Here is a 23,588-nt window from a genome sequence, read left to right as displayed (position 1 = left end):
AAGCCAACTTTTTCACTCTCCTCTTTCACTTTCATCAAGAGGCTCTTTAGTTCTTCTTCACTTTCTGCCATAAGGGTTGTGTCATCTGCATATCTGAAGTTATTGATATTTGTCCCGGCAATCTTGATTCCAGCTTGTGTTTCTTCCAGCCCAGCGTTTCTCATGATGTACTCTGCATACAAGTTAAATAAGCAGGGTGACAATATACAGCCTTGATGTACTCCTTTTCCTACTTGGAACCAGTCTGTTGTTCCATGTCCACTTTTAACTGTTGCTTCCTGACCTGCATACAGGTTTCTCAAGAGGCAGGTCAGGCGGTCTGATATTCCCACCTCTTTCAGAATTTTCCACAGTTTACTGTGATCCACACAGTCAAAGGCTTTGGCATAGTCAATAAAACAGAAATAGATGTTTTTCTGGAACTCTCTTGGTTTTTCAATGATTCAGCGGATGTTGGCAATTTGGTCTCTGGTTCCTCTGCCTTTTCTACAACCAGCTTGAACATCTGATCATCTGCCACCAAACTTCAAACAGGAGGCAGCATGGCTAACACTTCCCTCATCATTAATTCCAAACTTATGCAGAGCTTTTCATTATAAGACTAAGCACTTTTTCATGTTTATTGGACAGTCTCGCTTCTTAATGAAGTGCTTCTTTCTTTTACCCCCCCTTTTTTTTAAATCTGGGTGCTCTTTTTCTTTTGATAGAAGTACTTTATATATTCTGGATACCTGTGCGCTGAAGGGCATATGAATTACAATATATTTTCCAACTCTGGCTTTCTGTTCTTTTAAATGGTTATTTTTTGATGAACATGTTTTTAAGACAGTGAAATATACCATTTCCTTTATTGTTAGTACTTTCTTTTTTTTTTTTTTTTTTTTAATTTTATTTTATTTTTAAACTTTACATAACTGTATTAGATTTCTTATGAGAATCTTGTTTAAGAAATCCCTACTATTGCTGAGATTTTGTTAGCAGTACCAGTGTTACTTCTTTTCTAAGTGTTGGGTTTAAGTTATAGACAGGGCCATCCAGGACAAGTTTTCTCAATGGGAAGGCTTTTAAATGAGACTCGACTTCTTCAGTAGTTATGGAACTACTGAATTTTCCTTATTACAGTGTTGCTAAGTTTTGTTTTTCTATGTTTATTTCATCCACATTTTATTCAAAGTGTCTGTCTTTCTAATGACTATAATAATGTTTTGTTTCTAACATTGGTTAGTTTTGCCTTTTTTCTTTTTCCTTGATCATTCTCACCAAGAGTTGAGAAATTTTATCAGTCTTACTGCTTTGTTAGTCCTTTTTTTGGTCATGTTACATATTTCACTAATTGCTGGTGTTATTTTTTTCCATCTATTTGAATTTAACTTGCTATTATTCTGGTTTCTTGAGAAGGTTTAGCCAATTCATCTTTAGCCTTTCTGCTTTTCTAATATGTGCACTTTAATGCTACACTGTTCCCTTTAATCACATCCAAAAGGTTGTGACTTGATATTCCTGTTTTCATTTGGTTCAAAATAATTTCTACTTTCTACTGGGTTATTGAGAGGTATATCCTCTAACTTTCAAATTTTGTAATTTTTGTTACCAATTTCCCATTAATTCTGCTGCAGAGAGCCTTCTCTATGAGAATCCAATTCTTTGAAATTTGTTAATAGTTTCTATCGGAGAAGGCAATGGCACCCCACCCCAGTACTCTTGCCTGGAAAATCCCATGGACGGAGGAGCCTGGTAGGCTGCATGCAGTCCATGAGGTGGCTAAGAGTCAGACACGACTGAGCAACTTCACTTTCACTTTTCACTTTCCTGCATTGGAGAAGGAAATGGCAACCCACTCCAGTGTTCTTGCCTGGAGAATCCCAGGGATGGGGGAGCCTGGTGGGCTGCCGTCTATGGGGTCACACAGAGTCAGACACGACGGAAGTGACTTAGCATAGCATAGCACAATAGTTTCTATATGGTCTAACGTACAGTCAGCTTTGATAAATGCTCCATAATCATCTCAAAGTAATTATCCTTACACTTTTGGGGGGGGGGGGGAGACTGTATCTGCTCTCATTTACTGACAGAGCTGCATTAAAATTTTATTATTTTTTTATATTAAAATTTTAAATATGACTTCTGTTTCTGATCAGTATGGAGAAATTAGCACTTTATCTTCTTCCCTAAAACAAAAAACTAGACAAAATATATAAAACAAAGCCACAACCACTTAAGACCCTTGATAGGAGACACTATAGCACGTAACCCTTCAGCACATAAGCCCTCCACGGCCCCAGCTCGCTGCCTGTAGAAAATTCCCAGAATATAGAAAATTCAAAAGAATCTAAAAGCTGTTAGAATCAATAAATGAATCAAGCAAGTCATTATAAAACTGATATTTCACTACATTAGCAACAAATAAACAAAAGACCTAGAGACACCTCACAAAAGACAGTATCCAAATGGCCAATAAATTTGAAAAGATGCTTATTAGCATTACTAGCAATTATGGAAATTAAAACATAAAGATACCAGTACATACTTACCAGAACTCCTGAAAGTAGAAAGTAAAATGAAAAATATCAAGCGTGGCAGGCATGATAGCAAATGTCCCTTCTGTAAACACTTGGAAATGCAACAGGCTGACCAGCCAGTTGGAAAGGAAGCCTCTGGGCCTCTCTTACCTTTGTTTAACAAATGCTTCTTGAAGACAGTGAGATGGGGTGGTTCCCGTGGTGTGAATACTACATCGTTGAATTCAGACAAAAACAGTAGCATCCATTAGTTTTCCAGCGTGGCCATTAACACAATACCAAAAGCTGAGTGGTTAAAACAACAGGCCAGAAGACCAAGAGCAAGGTGTTGGCTGGGTGGCACTTCCTCTGAGGCTCCAAGGAGGGATCTCTTCCTAGTTTCTCCTCCTTCCTGGGGACTGTAGGCATTCTTCCACCAGTGGCCACAACTCTCTGCAGGCTTCACACTGCCTTCTCCTCTGTGTTACCTTCCTTTGCCTCTCTAAGGACACTCAGTATGACAGTTTTGAGGCGAGAGGTAAGCAGAAATTATGCAAGTGGAGTTCTTGAAAAGCTGTTTTGCTAATAAAAGGGACACACAAGTTTGCACCTGTCCAGCAAATCCTTTCTTCTTGAAACACTTGGTGGCGTCCTCAGGTGTCTGAATAGCATGCAGAATCTCTGTACCAACCCGAGAGAGTCCGCTGGCAGACTCTTCTGTTATAAAAGAAAAACAAGCTCCAGTAGGGTTTAAGCCACTGATAAAGTTGGTTTGTAGTCGAATACACTTTAAAAAAAAATATTTCCCTGCATCAGGTCTCAGTTAGTTGCACCATGCAGGATCTTTGGTTGCAGTGCATGAACTCTCTAGCTGTGGCACGTGGGCTTCAGCTGTTGTGGCTGTCAGGCTCTGGATCACAGGAGCTGAGTAGCTGTGGTGCCTGGGGTTAGTTGTTCCCCAGCATGTGGGATCTCACTTCCCTGACCAGGGATCAAACCTGTGTCCCCTGCACTGCAAGGTGGATTCCCAACCACTGGACCACCTGGGAAGTTCCTGAACACACTTTTAAAAAACTAAACAGCAGCTAGGTGTTTGACAGATACCATAATGTCAACTGTAATTGGACAATTCCAATTTCTCTCGAGACTAAAAACAAAAAATGCCTTCATACCAATGCAGGTCCCAAACTGGTCCTCTTGAGTGACTAGGTGTAATTACCTGACAGGCTCCCACACATTAGCAATAACGTGCAGAGACGACTGATTAGATTCTTTATTGATTCCACCAACGTATTAATAGATATGATAATAAATGGTACTTTTACATTCTCTTAACCAAAAATATAACAAATATTTACACTCAATAAAAATACAAAAAGCATACAGAGGCACTGTCTTTCTAAAAGACATAAAAGTTTAAGAGGTATCAAAAAATAGGAGACAAACATTGCTTGTTACAGGATACTTTACAATCACAGAATTGTGCAGTATAATTGCTATTTGATTATTATGACTGTGCAGTTTTGTCTTTTGCTGATAAGCTCACGTTTCAATTTTAAAAGGTCAAGTACAACTGCATTCTGTGTGTCAAAAGTAAAGAAGCCTTTAAAGAGCACAACAAAAATTAAAGATGAACTGGGGTTCACGTTTAAATCTGAAAATGTACTTTAACACTTTAGAAGATTTATCCCTTTGCTCTAGCCTTTATACTAAAGGGATACATCTATTTTAATATTACATGTTTTAGAAACATATATCAGAATAACAATCCGTTTTAAATACACAAGGAGGTTTGGATATCTCCATGATTACTGTCACATTTCAAGCCTGGGAGATTTTTAAGGTGGTTATGCAGACTTATCACCCTCACAAAAAATCATTTAAAGGGTTTTCTCTCCCCAAATATCATACTGAAAGTAATCATTTGGAGAAAGTAATAATCTATTAAATTACAATAAACCTTTATGGAAGTACACATTGGAGTTATTAATTCTCCATATCTTTCATTATGAAGAGTTTTTTTGTTATTGAAATTCATTATTTGGCAAAAGTTTGCAGCAAGGAGTTACTATTTCAATATTCCTGGCTGATTCAGAATTGTGGTGCGATGAGGGCACAAGTCTCTTTTGTATGCTTATAAATTCATAACATAAAAACAAATGGGGACTTAGAACTGGAACACGTATAGGTTAAGGCTTCTCTTGTTCTAGTCATGTGACAAACTAAGAGAAGGCAGGAATGTACCCGATATCCAAACATAAAGATCAAAATGCCACGACGTTTTTAAGGGATACATACATATCAAGCTACAAAGCATTTGGCTAGTTCCTGATCAATGTGATCAGCTGATCCAAACACTCACAGTTCAAGCTACAGGAAAACAAAGGCAGCTACAAGGTGCAAGTCCAAAACCACAAGCCTCTGACTCTGTGCAAGATGATTATCGATAACATTAAGGACAACAATTTGAAAGACCTGTTAAAAAAACAGATACTGTGCAAACAGCACATTTTTCGGGGGAGTGGATACAAAATGGTGAGAATAAATACCCAAACTTGATAAAAAGATGGTTATAGCAAAAATATCTTTCACTTTCTTTGTTTTGTTCTGGACATGAAAATAATATTGTGTAAACCAGTGAAAGAAAAATTTATGATCAAAGGACCACTGTTTATAGATCAAACCTTTACAGTGTGACTTTCAAACTATTATTAGATTTTTGATCCAGGTTACTTTCCATTTCAATGGGCCAAGATAGCTATGAAGCCAACTAAGCCTCATTCTAACCTTAAATTTCTAAGGCTTAAGTTTCGGATTTACAATTTTTTGCCCATGGGAATTTTTCAGATACATGATCTTTCCTAAGATGAAGAAACTGTCATTTTGATAGAAAAGATGGACTACTGCCATTTACCAGTTGGAACTGATTTATGATTTTAAAATAAAGGAAATAGAAGGATGATAGAAGGAAGAGAGAGCTAGGAAAAAAATGAGAACAAACTTTTCAAAAGAAGTCATAAGCCAACTAAATCCTATAAATTCACATATGGACAACCACTCAGAAGTAAACCTATTTTTGGTTGCAAGTTGATCCGGGTAGTGCACATTAATGGCTTTGGCTTTTGTTTTTTTGGTAGTCACAGAAGTTTATTAAACTTTCATTTGCCTTTATACTAAAAAACAAGTGAAAATATTTAAACTAAAGATATAGAAAACATACTTAATTTTTTAAAATGTTGGAAAGTCTGTCTCATCCAGTAAACAATTACTGAAATTTTAATTAAATATTTAAGAGTGCCATGCCCAACAGGAGATACATTATCTCTCTCTCTCTCTCTCTCTCTCTCTCTCTCTCTCTCCCCTTCCTCTCAAGGCCTGAAGTGAAAACCAAGAAATAATAATTTCTATAATTCTAGCTCCTCTTTCCCCCACAAAATTTTAAACTAATCATTGACTCTGGCATGCTGAGCTTTACCTACAGTCAACTGGGAGCTGCAGTGTTTATCAAGATTGAAAACAGCCTTGTGCTTTGAGATGGGGGTGGGGGTGGGGAACGCTGCAGAACACTTAGCACAAAGCTAAATTGATCTTCATGATTACACTGCCAACGATAACACATCCATTAAGAAAGAACTCCATATCTGAGTTGTGAAAAATTTTAGTTACAGGTTCCTACAGAGTGCAACTGTCTAGAACTCAGTTTCCATTTATTGGATTTATACTTACAGTTAGAGCATTACGTTCACTTCAGAAAGAATTTCTATACGTGTTACATAAGATAAAAATTTCATTCTTTGGAAATTAGGATTGCTACATACCCCATCATACCCCCTTCCTTTTCCCAAAAGGCTGCTGACTCTGTGGTAGCTTCACTTGGCTTCCAAATCCTGACCAGCAGATGGCAGTATTTTTCCTTCCTAACATCTCAACAGCAAAAGGATTCCTGTTCCATTCAAACAGACCCACATTGTATTGGTGCTACAGATGGTTACATCTCTGTATAGTCAAAAGTATTATCATCCTGTAAAGATGGCTTCTGTTTGGTCAGATCAGAGACAGTTTTATGGCCTCAAACATGAACATCGGTTAACAAAAGCTCCCAAATACAAAGAAAACCACAAAACTTCAAATAATAAGTTACTTTTCAAATACATAAAAATATCCTTGGCATTGGCAGACATTCCGAATTTGTCTGTTAACCCAAGCTATGGCTTGAAAATACTACCACTCTACTATCTTAAAAATAATGTGTTAAAGGAAAATCTATAGTGATATATATATGGGGAGGACTCAGGTTTGAATTTGTTCTAGTAACTGTGGTCCCAAGGCAGATCTGGTGTGCAAAGCGGAGACTGGTATCCAGGCACAACATCCATAGCTGAGGAAACTATGCATCTGCAGGGATTAAATGAAAGGAAGCATGATTCAGGTTATCTCACTGCTCAGAGTACAGGAACAAAACCTCTGGGTTAGCAGCAGGAGCAGCGTGCTGTGTGCTAGCAACGGCCTGCAGAATCACGAGATGGCTCTGCCCACTTCTTCTTCCAGGACTTTCAGTAGACTTCAACCAGGTCAATACAAAGGCTACACTGCTGAAACCTGTTCATTTTCTGAAAACAACAGAAACACAGTAAAGTGGTAGATCTGCATATTAATAAAGATCAACTAACAATCTAGTTATCTTTTAGAAAATTAATTTCAACAAAGAAATCTCAAATATCCCATCAGAGGCCAGATTTTACCGTAATGACATTTTTGAGTTCTGACCACACTGAAGACTGACAATCAACTGGTATTCCAAAAGTGCTTTGTAACCACTTTATTACTACACTGTTTAAAACGGATAAAATTCATTTATTGCCAACTTTGTCAAGTCAGTCAAGTTTTGCTAATAAGAGGAACTCTATCAAACAGCATGACTTCAGATAATTTGACATTGTGATACTTGGAGTTTCAAGTGCCCAAGCATTAATATATAACACAACTCCACCAATGTCAAGTGTCTTCTCTTAAAATCATCCCTTTTGGCTGAGCTGCCATCTGAAATATAAGAATACTCCATTTGAGCTGGAAAAAGGGTACCGGGCACAGAGAAACAACGAGCTCGTCCTCTCTGTTTACAAAAACACACCATCATATTTAGGCTTTTCTTTTTTTTTAAACAGAGATTTCTAAAGCAGTGAGGAAAACATTTTTGATTACATGAAATACCAGAGTAAAGATCATTCAAAGTGTTAAGCAATTTATTTGAGAGCTATTAAGGCAGTTTGTCAACATACCATCTGCTTCGCTATCTGCATCAGTCACATCTAGTTTATGCCTCTGAGGCTGAATTACAATCTTCGATGGAACACAGGCCACAGGGCTGCTACTGAGAGAAGCTGGTGGCAGTCTAGAGAGGCTGTTATGCATCATCTTTGACCTCTGCACCGCCACACTATACTCTGGAGGTTTTAGGTGGAGGTGGGGTCCTTCCTTTAGGTCCGCTAAAGAAATCCCCATGTATCCTGGAGGAGTGGGAGGTGGCTCCCTATACCTATCCTCCTTCTTGGGTGAGGTGACACAGTACACTGGCATGAAAAATAAGCAATGGAAACGTTAATGAAAAAAAGAAGAAATGAAAAAAAAAACACAAAACTTATTACAATGACAAAATAGAACTTAAAAAACTGACAAAATGAATATATTTGAACACAATGGCAATAGATTAAAAACTTTAAGCTTAATAAACTTGATATTTAAATTTGTGTTTAAAATACATAAATTACGTTGGGTTTTACAAACACTAAACAGTGAGACAGTTGAAAGAGACCCTGATGACAAACTTCTTCCTTTCACAGGTCAGCCTGCGAATCACAGAGGTGCGACAGATTCCTCAAGGACACCAGCCCTAGAGGCGAGTCAGAAACATTTAAGAATTCATCCTGAATATCTAAAGTGTATTAAATGGGGAGATTTTCATAGAAATGACATTTAGGCCCTCTGCTGCTGCTGCTGCTAGTCGCTTCAGTCGTGTCCAACTCTGCGACCCCATAGACGGCAGCCCACCAGGCTCCCCCGTCCCTGGGATTCTCCAGGCAAGAACACTGGAGTGGGTTGCCATTTCTACTGAAGTGCTATTTTCCCCTTTCTCTGATATGAACCACTGTTTCCTGGCACTCCAGGATAGGTAAGTTGTCATTGCTGGCATATAAATAACTTTAGAGAGGAACTAATTCCTTCTAGGACCTTATTCCTAACCTCTGCTTTGTGTTTAAGTGAAGAAGAAAAACCATAATTTTAGGAAATCTACTTTAAGTTAACTTTCTCTGATTTTCTCAGTGGGCATTAAAAATAATAGTGACTTAAAATCTTTTCCCCTACGTTTGTACACCCTGGGTCTAAAGTAAAGCTTCAAAAAGCACAAGAAATAGGTTAGATAAAGAGGAAGGTTTCATGAAATTAAGACCAATTCACAAGACTCATAGGACTAGTAACTCTGAATGTCTTGATGATATCAGTAACTTTTAAAATACAAACACTATCTAAATACATGGGGAAGGAAATGGCTGCCCACTCCAGTATTCTTGCCTGGAGAATTCCAAGGATAGAGGAGCCTGGTGAAGAGTAGAAAATAACTGAGCGACTAACACAAATCTATATACAATAAGAAGAGACTAAATTAAACAGGATCATTAAAATCCTCCCTTCAGAGAATCAAGTTTGTCCATGCTGAAATTTCTACAACTCTACCAGTAAAATCTGCAGATAATATCAAAGTCAGAAGGATTTCCATTCCCATCTGAGGAGAATGGAGCGAGGAGAGGGTAGAGAGGTTAAGAGAACACAAGCATGAAGAACACTGAGAGATTTGCCCAGAGTCAACTAGAAATGAACAACAACAACAAAAACACAAAAAAACATTTTAAGTCTATTTTCCCTAATGGATAAGAGAAAGATTTTAAGTCCATGCACACACATGCTTGTATATCAATATAGTGGTTACCTAAAAGGCTTTAATAAAAAAGACCTTGGAAAAATGAATGAACTAAAAAACCCAATGTATAATGAAATAAGATGAGTAAAAAATATGCTATAAAAACCACGTCTTTTACATTTAGTAATTTAAATTGATATCATGAATATGATATAAAAGTAAGAGCTGATTATAATATTGATTCAAAATAGTCACTTCACACAAAAGAAAACCAGGTGCTATTATGTCCCAGGACTTACATAACTCAAGAAAGAAAGGGAAAAATGTATTTGATAGGCAAATACTAAAAGAATACACCAAGAAAGCTGTGTGCAGTTACAAGAGAATCCACAAACAGAAGTTGGCACACACATAATATACACTAGGCAGGTATAACGAAAAATATTTTGGACTTCTTTCTTTGCTTTTTTTGGCCACGCCACGCAGCATGTGCGATCTAAATTCCCTGACCAGGGATCGAAACGGTGGTCCTTGCAGTGGAAGCTCAGGGTCTTAACCACTAGACCACCAGAGAAGTCCCTGCTTCAGACTTCTTTATCACACATTTTCCCCCACCTGTAATACCTAAAAGTTTTATCAGATTCAAAGCTTCTAACCATGCATGCAAAGCAAGAGGGGTTCAAACAATTTAAGAGGTGGCAAAGAGAATAATCCCTTTATTACTACTGCACAGTAATGTAATATTTCTTAAGGAAACCAAAAAGATCCCAAAAGCAAAACCAGACATATAAACCTGTCTCCCTAATTAAATTACTGCATGTCACCCTTTTCATTTTAAATGGCTTGACTATCTGACCCAAAGCCCTTGAGACATCATGAACTTTTTGAAAATAATTTGCATATGGAGGGAGGAAAGAGAGATTAGAATAAAAGAAAGGAATTTTGCAAAAATAAAGTTCTGGGCCAAGGTCACGGTTTACCACTTAAATTCTAAACGCCACAGATATGACAAAAAACACATAACTTACCAATCAAGCCCTTTTCTGTACTTGAAGTAACAGTTTTATAAACTGGGTCGATGCCCTCTTTGTGGTCCAAGCCTTCAGATGATTCAGCTGGGGTGTTCTCCAGCACTCTCCGTTTAACTGTCCCATAGTTTGGTTCGTATGTGTCAGACAGAGAACTAGAGGAAGCCCAACTCTGTCTCATCTGATTAGTCTCTAGGCTTCCTTTACACTGACCACAAGTTCGAGAGCAGCCTTTGGGACAGCTGTAGTGCTCACAGTCAGTGGGTTCAACTTCAGCTATGGGACCATCCAAATGGGTAGGTCGGTAAGAGTTCAAAAACTCCCAGCCTTTGGGGTTTGGAAGACTTTGGAAGTTGTCATGGGAACTGCTTGAGCAGGAAGTCCAACTTCCACGACCACTATCGGCTGTTTCTATAATGATGTGCTCATGAGAAATCTCTTCATTGCTCACAGAAGATGAGACAGCTAAACTCTTGTTGATTAGAGATGGCTTTGAGAGTGTCCACCTAAAATCAGAGACACACAATTAAAAGTAATTTATAGGCTTAATGGAAAATCTGCCTTCTATCAACCGCCTACAAGAGACTACAGAGCATAGATCACAAGTGCTTAATGCCCACATAACCTTGTGAAAAAAATGTCACTGTAATCAATCATCACTAACTTCTACTGGCATTAAGGTTTATACTTAGCTAGAAACTCAAATACTTAGCAAGGTTTCCTCAGCATTCTTCTTGAATAAAATTAAGTATACATTTTCATTCTGGGTCACACAATGCTCGATTCTCTCCATGCACACAGAATTAAGAATTTTAATTATAGGAATCATGTTTCATTTTTCAGCATGTCTCTGAGGTACCAAGTAAACAGCAACTTCTCCATTTACCTACTACTGAATGAGTTCTATCATTTCTAGCAAGAGTTCTCAAACTTACATTCATGGGCCAAATCCAGTCAAGACTGTTTTACTATGGTCTTGGGCAAAGCATAGTTTTTGTTTTTGTTTTTTTACATTTTTAAACAGTTTAAACAAAATAGAACAAAATACTCCAAAGATTTTGAGACAGGGACTGTATGCAGTCTGCAAAGCCTAAAATTTGTACTCCTTTAAATGGGTCCTTTACCCGCTCACCCCAGATAAGGTTTGTGAAGTCCTGATGTTTGGTACCGAGGATAGACCAGGATCTGCAAAGTGGAGTCCAGGGGTAAATTTGGGACTCTATACCTGCTTTTGCATATAAAGTTTTACTGGGACACAGTAAAACTGTTTGTTTACAAATTGTCAAAGGCCATTGTGATCCAACAAGAGCAAGGTTGAGCAATTGCAACAGAGACCTTACCGCTTGTTAAGTCTAATGTATTTACTAACTTTTACAGAAAAAGTTTGCCGATTCCTGGTCTAGAGAACCACGGTTTAGAAACCTTTACAAATATGATAATGCTTTACTATGTCAAGTATACCAGATTTAACAATATCAATTTACAGTCAACTTTTCTCAATGCTTTCTGAAGACTTCCATTTTGTTTGTTTAGAAATAGAAATTTAGAGTTCACTTTTTTTTTTTTTTGGATTGCCTTTTCATAGCTGGTCATTCTTATGCTCTAAATCATACTTTGCAAGAACAGGGATCTAGGACTAGTCCTACTCTCCCAATCTGTCCACAGTGTGTACAGCACTCTGAGGGTACTTGCCATTATACACTCTGTTTTTGAGCAGTCTCTAACCTTATAGCCAGAGTGCAAGACACTTCCCACATACCAATAGCATCTTCACGTTGAATTCTTATTGATCAAAAAGATATATAAGTTATGTGATTTCGGTAACACTTAAAAAATGAGCACCCCTATATCTTTCAAAACAGTACTTATTTTCATATAAGTATATATACGATACCCCCTTTGGTGGGGGCGTCCATGTTCAAATTAGGGAGCACTACTTGCTGTAGCTACTTGGCTTGAGTTTTGTGATGGGAACACAGGCAAGGATGTTTACCCAGGGCCAAGCTGACTATGGTCTCCTATCCCTGAGGAGTGCTCTGTCTTTTCCAATGCTCCAGTGGATTCAGGGACTGCCACAGCCTGGGAGGAACACCGTTCATCCTGTAGAGCTGTAGACATGGAGTCAACAGAACAATTGCTCACAATGCTGGACCGTGAAGAAATCTCACTGTGGCTGGAGTCAGACAAGTTGTCAGATTTAGCTGATGGTATAAGTGTATAACCTGAATGAGAGAAGACAACTGATCAGACTACAGAACAAGTGAACTGGAGTGGGGAGGGTCAGGGAGAGGATTAAAAAAAATATAAAAAGAACAAAAACATAAAGTGAGTGTCAGTGTCAATTTCCATCTATGCAGAAGCAATGGTGCCAATCTTCTATCATGTTCCCTTACATATCCATTCACCTACCTACCTTCATGGCACCAATCTAATTCCAAATTCAAGAAACAGAACACTAAAACACAGTATTACTGAGAAAACTAGTTCAAAGGTAAATCTGCCCCTGGCTCTCACAGAGCTACAAGCATTTAATAGAATAAGAGGCATTAAATATATTACAGAACATTAAAAGAAGACATCTTGAACTTCTCATCTTCTTCTTAACTCTAGGTCCCCTCCCCTATGATTAACATAAATATTTCAAGGCCTGACTTAAGTGTTCAGAACACCACCTTGGGCTGGGGGTACGTAAGGGGAGTTAGGACCCAAGGGAAATAATTTGTTTTTTCAAACTGCAAATACTTACCCTAGATACTTTGCTTTAGTCACCTAAGAAGTCTTGCCCGAGCTGAAAGCCACTTGTTTTAGTATTTTTAAAGAAATTGTTTTAGATTTGTATTTACTCTTATACCTAGTTTCCTTTTTCTTCACCAATTTAGCAGAGTATTAAACAGCTGAACTGACAGATTTAGAAGAATGTGTCATGCAAAAAAGACAGCATCTATCTGTTTTAAATTGTTCTATGATTTACTGCACAGCAGATATAACTAGAGAGATTTTCTTTAGCATTTTCTGGAATGAAGGGGTGAAGATGGAGTGAAGTAGAAGGATCCAAAATCAAATCTGCAGTGTGATACTTAATGTACCCAATCATCTGTTTTGGTAATTGTTAGAAAAGTGCCAAACATCTGTTGTTGTGAAGTAAAAGAAAATGCTGTAGTAATCCCAGCAAGGAGTAGGTCGCAAAGAAGTAAGCAATTATCTTCTTGTTTACTAAGAGAATGAGGTTCTACTAGGTGCATGACCTTTGGGTCCACTCCTAGAAATCTCAAAAACTATAGCCTCTATACTCACACATAGTTCAACAACCAAAAAATGTGTTAATCAATAACCTAATTAAGTAGTTTCATTACCTATTTCAAAAAGAAAAATCAAGACTCAGAAAATGTGTGATCTATATATTTGGCTTTGTGCCAGACACAGGACAAGCCAAGCCAAGCCAATCATTTGACTCCTCCCCAGTTCTCTGATCATGGGATCACTGCTATTCCTCAGTGTCCCTCATGAAGTGATCGGTCAATTTTCAAGAGGACCAAGAAAATGGATGTGGTAAACTAAAAACAAAATTAAAAAATTCTTCCTCAAAAGGAAAAGTCACTGTTCTTTTATCCTGGGGCACAGACTTGCTTTACTGTTTTAAAAATAATTTCATTCCTATGTCTGTTAGATCAGTATTTCTCAAATATAATTAATTCTAAGAATCATCTGGAAGGCTTATTAAAACACACATTCTTGGGCCAATTTCTAGCAATTCAAATTTATGAGGTCTGCAGTGGGACATAGTAACTGTATTTTTTTAAACAAGTTTCCCATATATTTTTTAACTTGCCAGGTTAGACTATCTCCTCCTCCTCTGACCAGAGTGTATATGAAAAGTGGATGATTAAAAAAAAAAGTTTATGTGGACAAATATTATATAGTTTCTTGCCTTCCAAACACTTCTCTTTAGCTATAATGTAGTTGCAGTAATAAGAAAGCAACACACTTATGTAAAGGCAAAGGTTTTGATCAGATCATTACTGGGGTTTTAATGTAAAAGTAAATACTGGTTCCTAAAAAGCCTCCTCTACTTGCTACACTCACAGACCCAGCTGTTACCAGTAGAAAATAAAGCCAACCACAGAAAACGAGAGTATTAAGTTTACTAACATTAGCAAAATAACATACATACAAATAAGGCACTTTAAATGAATACGATTTGGTTGCTGGAGGATACTAATCCATAAAATGCTCAGAGAAAGTATTTTAGTAGGTTGGCTGTCTCAGCCTTGACAAATGACTTAATTTAAGCTACATTTACATTAATAAATGAAAACAAATTTCACACTAAAATTAAGTAAAGAACTTCATCAGAGTGTCTTTCTCCTTTTAGACGTGAATCGCGTATAGAAGCAGTTTAAAGTGTTACTGTTGCCTCGGCTATTTGAATTGAAGATGTCACTCCCTTTCTCATCTTTGATGTTGCTTCCAACATCCTTCACTTTCTCACAGCTTTCTGTAGCTTGATTGTGATCTGCGTCCTCTTTTTTGCTGTTGGCTAGTCTCTCCCTTGAAAGAGTTCTTTCCCTAAATCTTCTAAACGGGGATGTCATTCTTTTTCTGGCTGTGTTTTCACAGCTTGTCCTGTCTCTATTCTCCTCAGTGGCCTTCTCGGTCCTGTCTGTTCTTTTGGCTGTGCTCCTGGTAATCTGAAGGATTTTCTTTTGCAAGTAAACCCCACCTATTCCGGGGCAGCTCTGGCCACTGATCTTGGTGCTGGACTCACGGGGAGGGGATGAGGAAGACCCTGAGAGGCGCAGCAGGATGCTGTGATCAGATAGGATACTGCCAACTGGAGGGAGAGATGCAAAAACCCTGTCATGGTCAATTAATTCTTTCCAATTAATTACAATTTACCTGGTTTATATAACATTTTACTATCAAAAAATTTTAACATCTTGACAATATCTGAAAAATTAAAGTCTAGCAACATACTTTTACTACATGGAAACTCTACAGCATAAACAAGACAGAACACAGGAGAAAGGTTACCTTGATTAGAATAAGCTGGTAATAAAAAACTGCTGAAAGTAACCCAAGCTGCTAAAATCATAAGCTAAAATATGACAAGAGTACCCAATAACCAGAAATATTTCTTGAAAGTAATTATGTCTAGAATTTCCAGGCAGATTCTACTAACAAAAATCAGACAGGACTTCATCAGAGTCTCTTTCTTCTTTTAGACTTGAATCATGTATAGAAGCAAAAATCAGACAAGATATATAAACAGGATACACAATATATGTATTTATAAAGCACAATGTCCGATCCAATTTTCTCTCCAAGGTGGAGAGGTTCCCCGCCTTAAGCATCAGGGAAGATAAAGGTTAAGGCCTCTTGACATCTCACTTTTTCAATTCTTTGTTTCAATTCTCCTGTTAAAAATCATGAGGGTAGGCTTCTTCTCTTTTTTAGTTGGAAAAAAAAAAAAATTCGGCTTATTTTCTCAATTGTTAGAAAACAAAGAACTATTTCAAAGTATAGCAAGAACCAAGAACAGATTCTAATAACATATTCTTAGTTTAATGGCATTTTTGTTCAATCACTGACCACTGGCAAAAATCTATGGAAATAAACCACCAGAAATAGTTTTGAAGAAAAGGCTTTCTTCAGATTTCTAAGACTTTAAAACATTACTATGATTCTCACAAATCTATAAATATCATGGTCACAAATCTATAAATATCATGTTCAATTGTTGGCCACCCACTGAAAGACACAACAGAGAGAAGACTTCTCTATTCCAGTGGTTAAAATGGATTTCTGTTGGGAATAAAAGAAGTGGGGAAATTCCTGTTCTTGACCTCTTCCCTCAAGTCACACTGATGCATAAAATCAAACCCAGTTCAACTAGTTTCCTGGTTAGAGAACTGACTATAATGAGACCACTGGAGGGTGTAAAGGTGTTCCTGAAAGAGCATTAAAAGCATATGAACATTGTTCATCTGGACCATGTGTGTGAATAAGGCACTGTTCCCAGCCCCAATCCTTGGGACCTGATTACCCAATTCGAGTATTACCTGTAGAATTCCTTGGACAGAGGAGCCTGACAGGCTGCAGTCCATGGGGTTGCAAAAAGTCAGACACGACTGAGTGACGAGTGCTTTCACACACACACAAGGGATACTTTGGATAGGAAACACACACAGTAAGGAGAGGAAAGAAGAGATCTGTGTACTTTCCTAAATCATATATAAGCTACACACAACAGGAACAGAAAACTGTGCTTTATAAACACATCTATTATGAATACTTTTGTATGTCCTACGTGATTTTTACTAAGTTTTTCTTAGTAAAATCTGAAAGAAAATTCTAGCCAGTCTCAGCTATGTGAAGAAGGTCAGTAATGGAGTTATATTGCCCTGGTGTGGCAGCAGTGATAAAGAAGAGAAATTCCAATTTACTAAACACCCACCATCTATCTATCAGGCAATACAGGTTTTATTTCATTTAAACCTTAAATAAGGTCCCTAAAATAGGTGGTCCCTATCCCTTCTTACAGACTGAAGACCTGACCTTATAAATCTGTTATTTATAGTAACACAGCTATGACTGGGGACAGAGTCAGGAATCACACTAAGGTCTGACATCACTGTACCACACTGCTGTCACAGAGGCAGCAAAAATAAAAAGGAACCCTCAAAAGTGAAAGCAAACTTAACACAGGAGCTAAGGAAAGCTCTGGAAGTTTTCCTTCCTGCTAGAATTCATAAGCTTGCCCTCCCTCTGACCATGTACTGTTCTGTACTGTGATTATTCAAAGATGTAAATCTTTTACATCTGTGAAATTCCCACAAGTCATGTTCATGCATATACACCAAATCCAATTCAACTAGTTTCTGGTTAAGGAAACTAAGGAGTCTTTTCACCAGGGTACACAGAGAATATGGAGGGGCCAATGGAAGAAACATACACATTATTTAGAATGCTACATTTGGAGCTGGTGTGAAAAGGCATCTTACATTCATACTACCCAGGCTAGTCAGAAAAAAAAAAAGAGCAAAGCCTCGGTCTGATTTATGAAAATATACGTAAATAAACAAGAGAAATTTCACATTTTTTTTAACTCAAGAGGTTCTATATTAGTATAAATGTAAAAATCCACAAGGGTACTGTACAGATTATCATAAATTTTGATTAATAAAAAGGTAGCAGTAACACTCCATTAGAAAGAAAGGAATGTATTACCCTAAATATTAGTTTCATTTCCTAAATCTTGTAAATGGGTTATATACAATTTCCTAAGAAATTCTTACTTTAAAATACTTCATAGAATTATTTGAATTAATTGGTAATTTGAATAACAACATCAAGAATCTGCACAGACCAAAACAACTGACTTCTGCCTTCATTCTTATCTACGCTTGTCCTCTACCAAAGAAGGACCACACTCTGAATGCAGGAGTCCTAGCTTCATGCTGCATAATACCTGGAAGCCATCTGAATAATTCAATCCCAAACATGAAAACTCAGGAGGTATTATGAGTTTCACTTTTCTTCACACTTTCTAAACATTACTACTATAGACCAAAAGCAAACTATGTGCCCCACAGTGCTGTCTGGTGTTAACAAGAGCTCAAATTGTTTTCCCTCACCTTTGCGGGGGGAACCTTGAGGAGACACAGGAGGGCTGGAATGTAAGGATGATGCCACAGAAACAGTGTCTTCTGTGTGTTTCTTACCACCACTTACTTCTTCAGCTGTTCCTAAAACTTTCTGAGGTAAACCTGTACCTAAAAATAAAATCAAAGAGGTAAATAAGCATCACTTCACAATTAAAATGTCTACAGTTGCCTAAATTACTACATAACTAAAGCCACGATGCACAATGGCTAGTGTAGTCAACTGAAATGCGTAAATGACAAACGGGGACTACATGACTGGGTAATGGCACACAGAGATTCTCACCTCTAGGTCATTTGTTCAAATTCAGCCAGTCAGCACAGATCAGATTAGAATAGCTCTTTCTTTGCTTGTTTTGCGGCATAAGGGACATGGATTTAACAGTCTGGGTATAGTGTGCCACCCCCCACCACTGACACACGTGTTGGAAGTTTCAATAGAGAATGCATGGATTCAGACTCTTCCTTCCCCTCTAGAGGTGGCCTCTCCAAGTCAGGGCGAGGCATGTGGCAGGGGCAGCGGAGGGATGTTGGCACTGTCACTACCTGTGGTGCATCTGTGCTGTGGGTATACAGAAGCAGCTGCAGGGCTGCCAGTCCAGCCCTTTTCAAGAGCACTAAATTCACACTACAGGAGAGAAGTAGACAACAGAAAGAATCATCAATTATAGAAAAAGAGTATGGAGCCTACTGGAAACATTCCTGCAAAGTTCTGTCATCACTCTTGTCCAACAGCTGGTCCTTTTCGGCATAGGTCAACCTTACCAATGTTTTCATTGTTGAACCAGTAAAGAAAGCCCAACTCTGATGAGTACTCAGCATAGTAACAAGCACTCCTTTAATACTGAAAAAATTTAAAACTTGCTATACTCACACTACTTAGTGAAGGGCCATTTTAATATATTTATCATATAACTAATAGGCATATTACGAGAAGAAGGAAGATGGCTACCTGGTACAAATTATTCTGCCTCTTAGGTGATGATGTCCAAGTAAGAAATCAGAGTTAGACTATTCGCATTTCTCATTCTCATCACCAAATCAACTACACCCATTTTGCATCCAATTTTCTCTTCATATCCACAGTCACCAAACTAGATCAGGTTTTGGTCAACTTCCCATTGCTACATTAGCTTTCCACTCAGCCTCCCCATCTCCAATCTCACACCACTTTCCTACTATAGACCTCCTCAAACATTAACTGGACCAGACCCTTGCCTTGTTCAAACTGCTTCCTATAGGTATCTATTGACAACTTTCCTTCAGCATGTCATGTTCTAATTTTGGCATGTCTATGATTTGACTTCTCTTCATCCTGGGACACTGTTTGTTTAGTACAGTGTTAAAAGTAAGGACTCTGAGCCAGTTAACCTGAGCTCAACTTCCAGTTCCATCTCTTACTGAGGGTACTTTAAATTATTTCGACTATGGAATGAGAGTATTCTTTATCTTTAGAGTTCTTAAAATTCAATGAACATATATATATAAAATAGTAAAAGCACTTGGAACAGTGTCTGGCATTCAGTAAGTGTTCTCTAAGTGTTAGCATTAATTATTATTGTCCCTCAACACTCTGCAGCTTTGTACTCAGAGTAAACCACCTGTAGCTCCATGTAGCTATCAAATTCTTCCTCTGCCTGAAGCAACTTCTCTGGAATTTTTGCCTAATTACCTCCTTCCTAGTCAACCTTTAATACTCTGCTTAGGTGTAACCTCCAAAGTCTTCTCTGGAGCACTGTCTTACCTCTCTCAACTCTAAAAGTCCCCTCTCTTTTGTTCTTTTCTATGTTCTATACATGCTCCTGCCATAATAGTGGACACATCACATATACTGAAGTTATCTATTTATGTGAATGTCTTTATCACCAGACTGAAAATCTGGCAAAGGAAGGGGAATTCCTTATTTACCTTTGGATTTCAAAGCAAAATCAGGTTAAATTCTCAAGGTTCTATTGAGTATGTGCTATGTATAATGCATGGGCTAAATAATAATGCTGGGAACCAAACCTCATCTAGCTTTCCACCTGGAAGCTAAAATAGTGATACTGCTAGAACAAGTAATGAAAGTAATTTGAACAACGTCTACATGGTCCAACAGAGGAGAAAAGAGCATGGCCTATACTTTGTGTATTTTACCCTTGCTTCTTTCTTGTTTCCTAGCTAGGTTTTCATAAGTGGTCATTAATGTAAAACCAACTTACAGGCTTTTTTTTTTTCTTTTAAAGAAATAAGCAATTTCATTCTCATAGGTTGCATTTTCATTAGATAACTGAGTATATATACCACTAAATGCAGGAAGCCCTTGGTACCCAAGTAAAAATAAGTTTTTGGTTGATATTATAGGAATTCTCACATCAACATTTAAAACATGCATTCAGTCATCAAAGACTTATAGGCAAAATGAAGCATTTCTTGACTCATGAGTGCTGCTTATATTACACAAACCATGATAGCAGATCTCCAAGGCATTTATAATTACTTTCCAATCTAACTCGCCTGGAAATTTCAGTTAAATAAATGCAGTATTAATTGTGTATACTCACTCAGTGTGGCAGGGTCTTTTCCTTGGCCCTTTTTCCTGATAGGGTGCAAATTTACAGCTGGCACCTGAAGTACCTGGCTTACTCTGTGAGGCTGATGCAAATGAGCTTTAGTTGTTTGGCCAGCTGACCTCAGTGGCACCGGAGACATTTCTGATGACTTCATTGATTTTTTCTCATTTAAATTCTTGGTCACTAATAGGAGAGAGTAACAAAAACATACTTCTGTACTTTATAAGGCAAAGTTATGTGGGACGTTTTCGTGGTGTGGCTCCTAAACTTGGGCATGTGTGCACCAAAGCCCTGAAGCACTTGAGACTCAAGCAATTAACATCTTCTCATTTATACTGTTGAAATGCTCTCTTCACTCTATCAATTCTAGCATGCCTTCAAGCCATTCTCCATACATCAGCATCATGGCTCTTCCCTCATGAAAATCTGATCTGATAATGCTACTTTCCTTCTACAAATGCCCTGCACAAACCTTCAGATGACTTGCCACTGCTCTCAGGATAAAGACACAAATCCTTAAAGCAAGGTCTTTTAGACCCTGCATGATCCAGCTTCCACAATAACCCACACTCTGTTCTCAAGACATCTTGTATCCTTCCTTCACAGCACTGATAATTATAATACAATTATCTGTGCAATTAATCAATCAATGCCTCTTCCCTCCACAAGGCTATAACTAACAAGATTATAAGGATGGTATATCTTGTTTACAACTGTATCCCTATGTGTTCAGTGATACAAACAGATGTTCAATATGTAGGTATTGAGTAAGTGAAATTATTTCAACAGCTATACACAGGAATACCAAATTTGCTAGAAGTGTTCAAGATATTGTTTTTATAACAACATTTACTGAATGGCTCATTACCCTACATTTGAGTTAATTGTGAATGTGAATTTTAAAAACAATACTTAGTTGTATTTCCGTTTTCTTTTCTACTCTATTGACATAGTTGTCCCATTACTATGCAAATACTATACCATTTATCAATCTCAGGGTCAACTCATGATGACTGCCATTTCTCCCTATTAACTAGGAACACAGAAACAGAAAATCTGAACCTTCCCGCCCCCTATATTCTGTCAACATTTAAATCAATTTCTATGTATTATATTGGGATTTTTACTGGCGTAACATTTAATCACATATCCAGATAAGTAATACTCATAATAGATGTACAATCTTTGATTTCTGCTTTCACAACTCATAATGTCTTTGACCCAGAGATACAGGCATTCTACTGTCTGTACTTAATTTAAAAAATTGAGTATTGAGAATAGGATCTATTTTGTTCATCACATTTTCTAGTCATAAATAATATTAGAAAAGCTCAGATTTTTCTTGTTCTTACCTTATGTACTGATACCTATAATTTATTGTATTTTTTCAGTTGGTAAATATCTATAAAATTCTTAGAAAAGGGAAAATTTTCACTTATTTTACTTATCATTTAGGGATGAAAGTAAGAACATTCTCAAAGACAAAGACTCCTCTATAATGTTTCAGTCTTTAAGATTTTATAATGCTTTTCAAAGAACTATATTTAGACTCCATTTCCTGCACAGAGAAATCATCAGGAATGGATGAGAATTCAGTATCTGATTAACATGATGACATGATGCTTGAGGTATGTCAGTAAACTTTTGTGAGCGAAAGTTAATTTTCTTGGGACTTCACCATAATACTAGAAAAATAAATTTCTATTTTGTTGTGCTGTTTAGTATCACGTAAGTGAAAACTTGTACTTACAGGTACCATACGCAGGCTCCCATTGCAATGACATCATCTGGAACTTCTCTTCATCTGTCTCGACATCCAGACTGGAAAGATACTGCTTCACTTTTCTTGCCATTTGGGCATCTTCATATAGCTTCTTGGCATTTAGCAGAGAGCTACGGCGTGCCCTTTTTTTGTGTGCACCTCCCTGAACATCCAGCATGTTTGAATTTGTGCTGCCTTGACTCAGTGACCTGTAAGATGAAGATCACAATAATGGGCTATAAAGATGCGAATTAAGTATGGCAGACTGAAGATTAAAAGAATTCTGTTAATGAGATTGCATGCTGATGCAAATGAGTTAAAAGATGAAAAGCATTAATGCAAAGTAATATGTCACACATGGCAATGTTCTGAGTTTTAAGATTCAGCAAAGTGAAGAACTCAAAAGGATAAGTTAACAATTCCCCCCAAAGCAACAATTTCCATCAGACCTATGTTTGGTGCCTTCCAACCCACAGGACAACTGTGACAGTGAAAGCAGTCCTTGGCCCCGTGGCCATCCACACTCTGAAGATATGTCAAGAGCCTAATTGGGCAAGTGCACCCTGAGCTAGATCTCTGCACCAGGGTTCTTCAGCATGGGAGTTTCTAGAGCAGCTCTGGTTGTATGCGCTGCTTTGGACGTGCTACTGCCATCATCATTTCTGTGTACAGCAGACCTACTCTGAGCATGCTCCAATGTTACCTGTAACCAGATTTTGGCCAAACTTTAAAGAGAACAACCAATAAGAAAAATAACACTATTTATATTCAAGTCAATATAGTCAGAGATCAGAAACAGCAGTAAAAAGCTATTCCATGTTTCCACTCACATATGAATTGGTGAGGTAACACATGGCTTCTAGGGTTGGGGATATGGGATCTTTCTTCTGCAGTGCCTCTAAATGTGATGGAACTACAAGCTGGGTAGGAATTACTACAATTCAAACAGGCTAATAAAGTTTTACATACAACTCTTTTCAGCAATCTTTCTTCTACAATAACTGTATCTAGAACCACTGGAAAACAGGAATTGCAATGCTATTTGTCCTTTGTAACAAAGATGGCAAACAAAAGGTTCTAGACGATTTTTATTTTAAAGGCAGTTGCCATTCTAAAATAATGAAGGTATCTATGGGTTTTCAAAGTTAGCCTCCCAATTACCCAAAGATAT

At 37.6% G+C, this 23,588-nt stretch overlaps 1 protein-coding gene across 4 annotated transcripts in view; it reads right to left on the bottom strand.

The window, feature by feature from the left end:
• Positions 1 to 3,757: 3,757 nt before the first annotated feature.
• The window catches only part of RAPGEF6 (Rap guanine nucleotide exchange factor 6), a 233,824-nt gene continuing 213,993 nt past the window's right edge, over positions 3,758 to 23,588 (bottom strand). For 3 of the 4 annotated variants that reach the window (XM_055548160.1, XM_055548155.1, XM_055548158.1), the window contains 7 exons: positions 22,406 to 22,626; positions 20,647 to 20,838; positions 18,077 to 18,214; positions 12,436 to 12,664; positions 10,443 to 10,948; positions 7,778 to 8,068; positions 3,758 to 7,108 (listed from right to left, as the gene is read on the bottom strand). In XM_055548160.1, the coding sequence (XP_055404135.1) occupies positions 7,083 to 7,108; positions 7,778 to 8,068; positions 10,443 to 10,948; positions 12,436 to 12,664; positions 18,077 to 18,214; positions 20,647 to 20,838; positions 22,406 to 22,626 (1,603 nt within the window). In that variant the 3' untranslated portion in view covers positions 3,758 to 7,082. Of the gene's footprint in view, positions 7,109 to 7,777; positions 8,069 to 10,442; positions 10,949 to 12,435; positions 12,665 to 14,570; positions 15,274 to 18,076; positions 18,215 to 20,646; positions 20,839 to 22,405; positions 22,627 to 23,588 lie in introns of those variants that run through there. The other variant, XM_055548162.1, reaches the window with a different exon arrangement.

Source organism: Bubalus kerabau, chromosome 1, assembly GCF_029407905.1.
Source record: "Bubalus kerabau isolate K-KA32 ecotype Philippines breed swamp buffalo chromosome 1, PCC_UOA_SB_1v2, whole genome shotgun sequence".
NCBI classification, from domain to species: Eukaryota; Metazoa; Chordata; class Mammalia; order Artiodactyla; family Bovidae; genus Bubalus; species Bubalus kerabau.
Note: the sequence above shows the minus strand (reverse complement) of the source record. Positions and strands in the feature narration are given on the sequence as shown.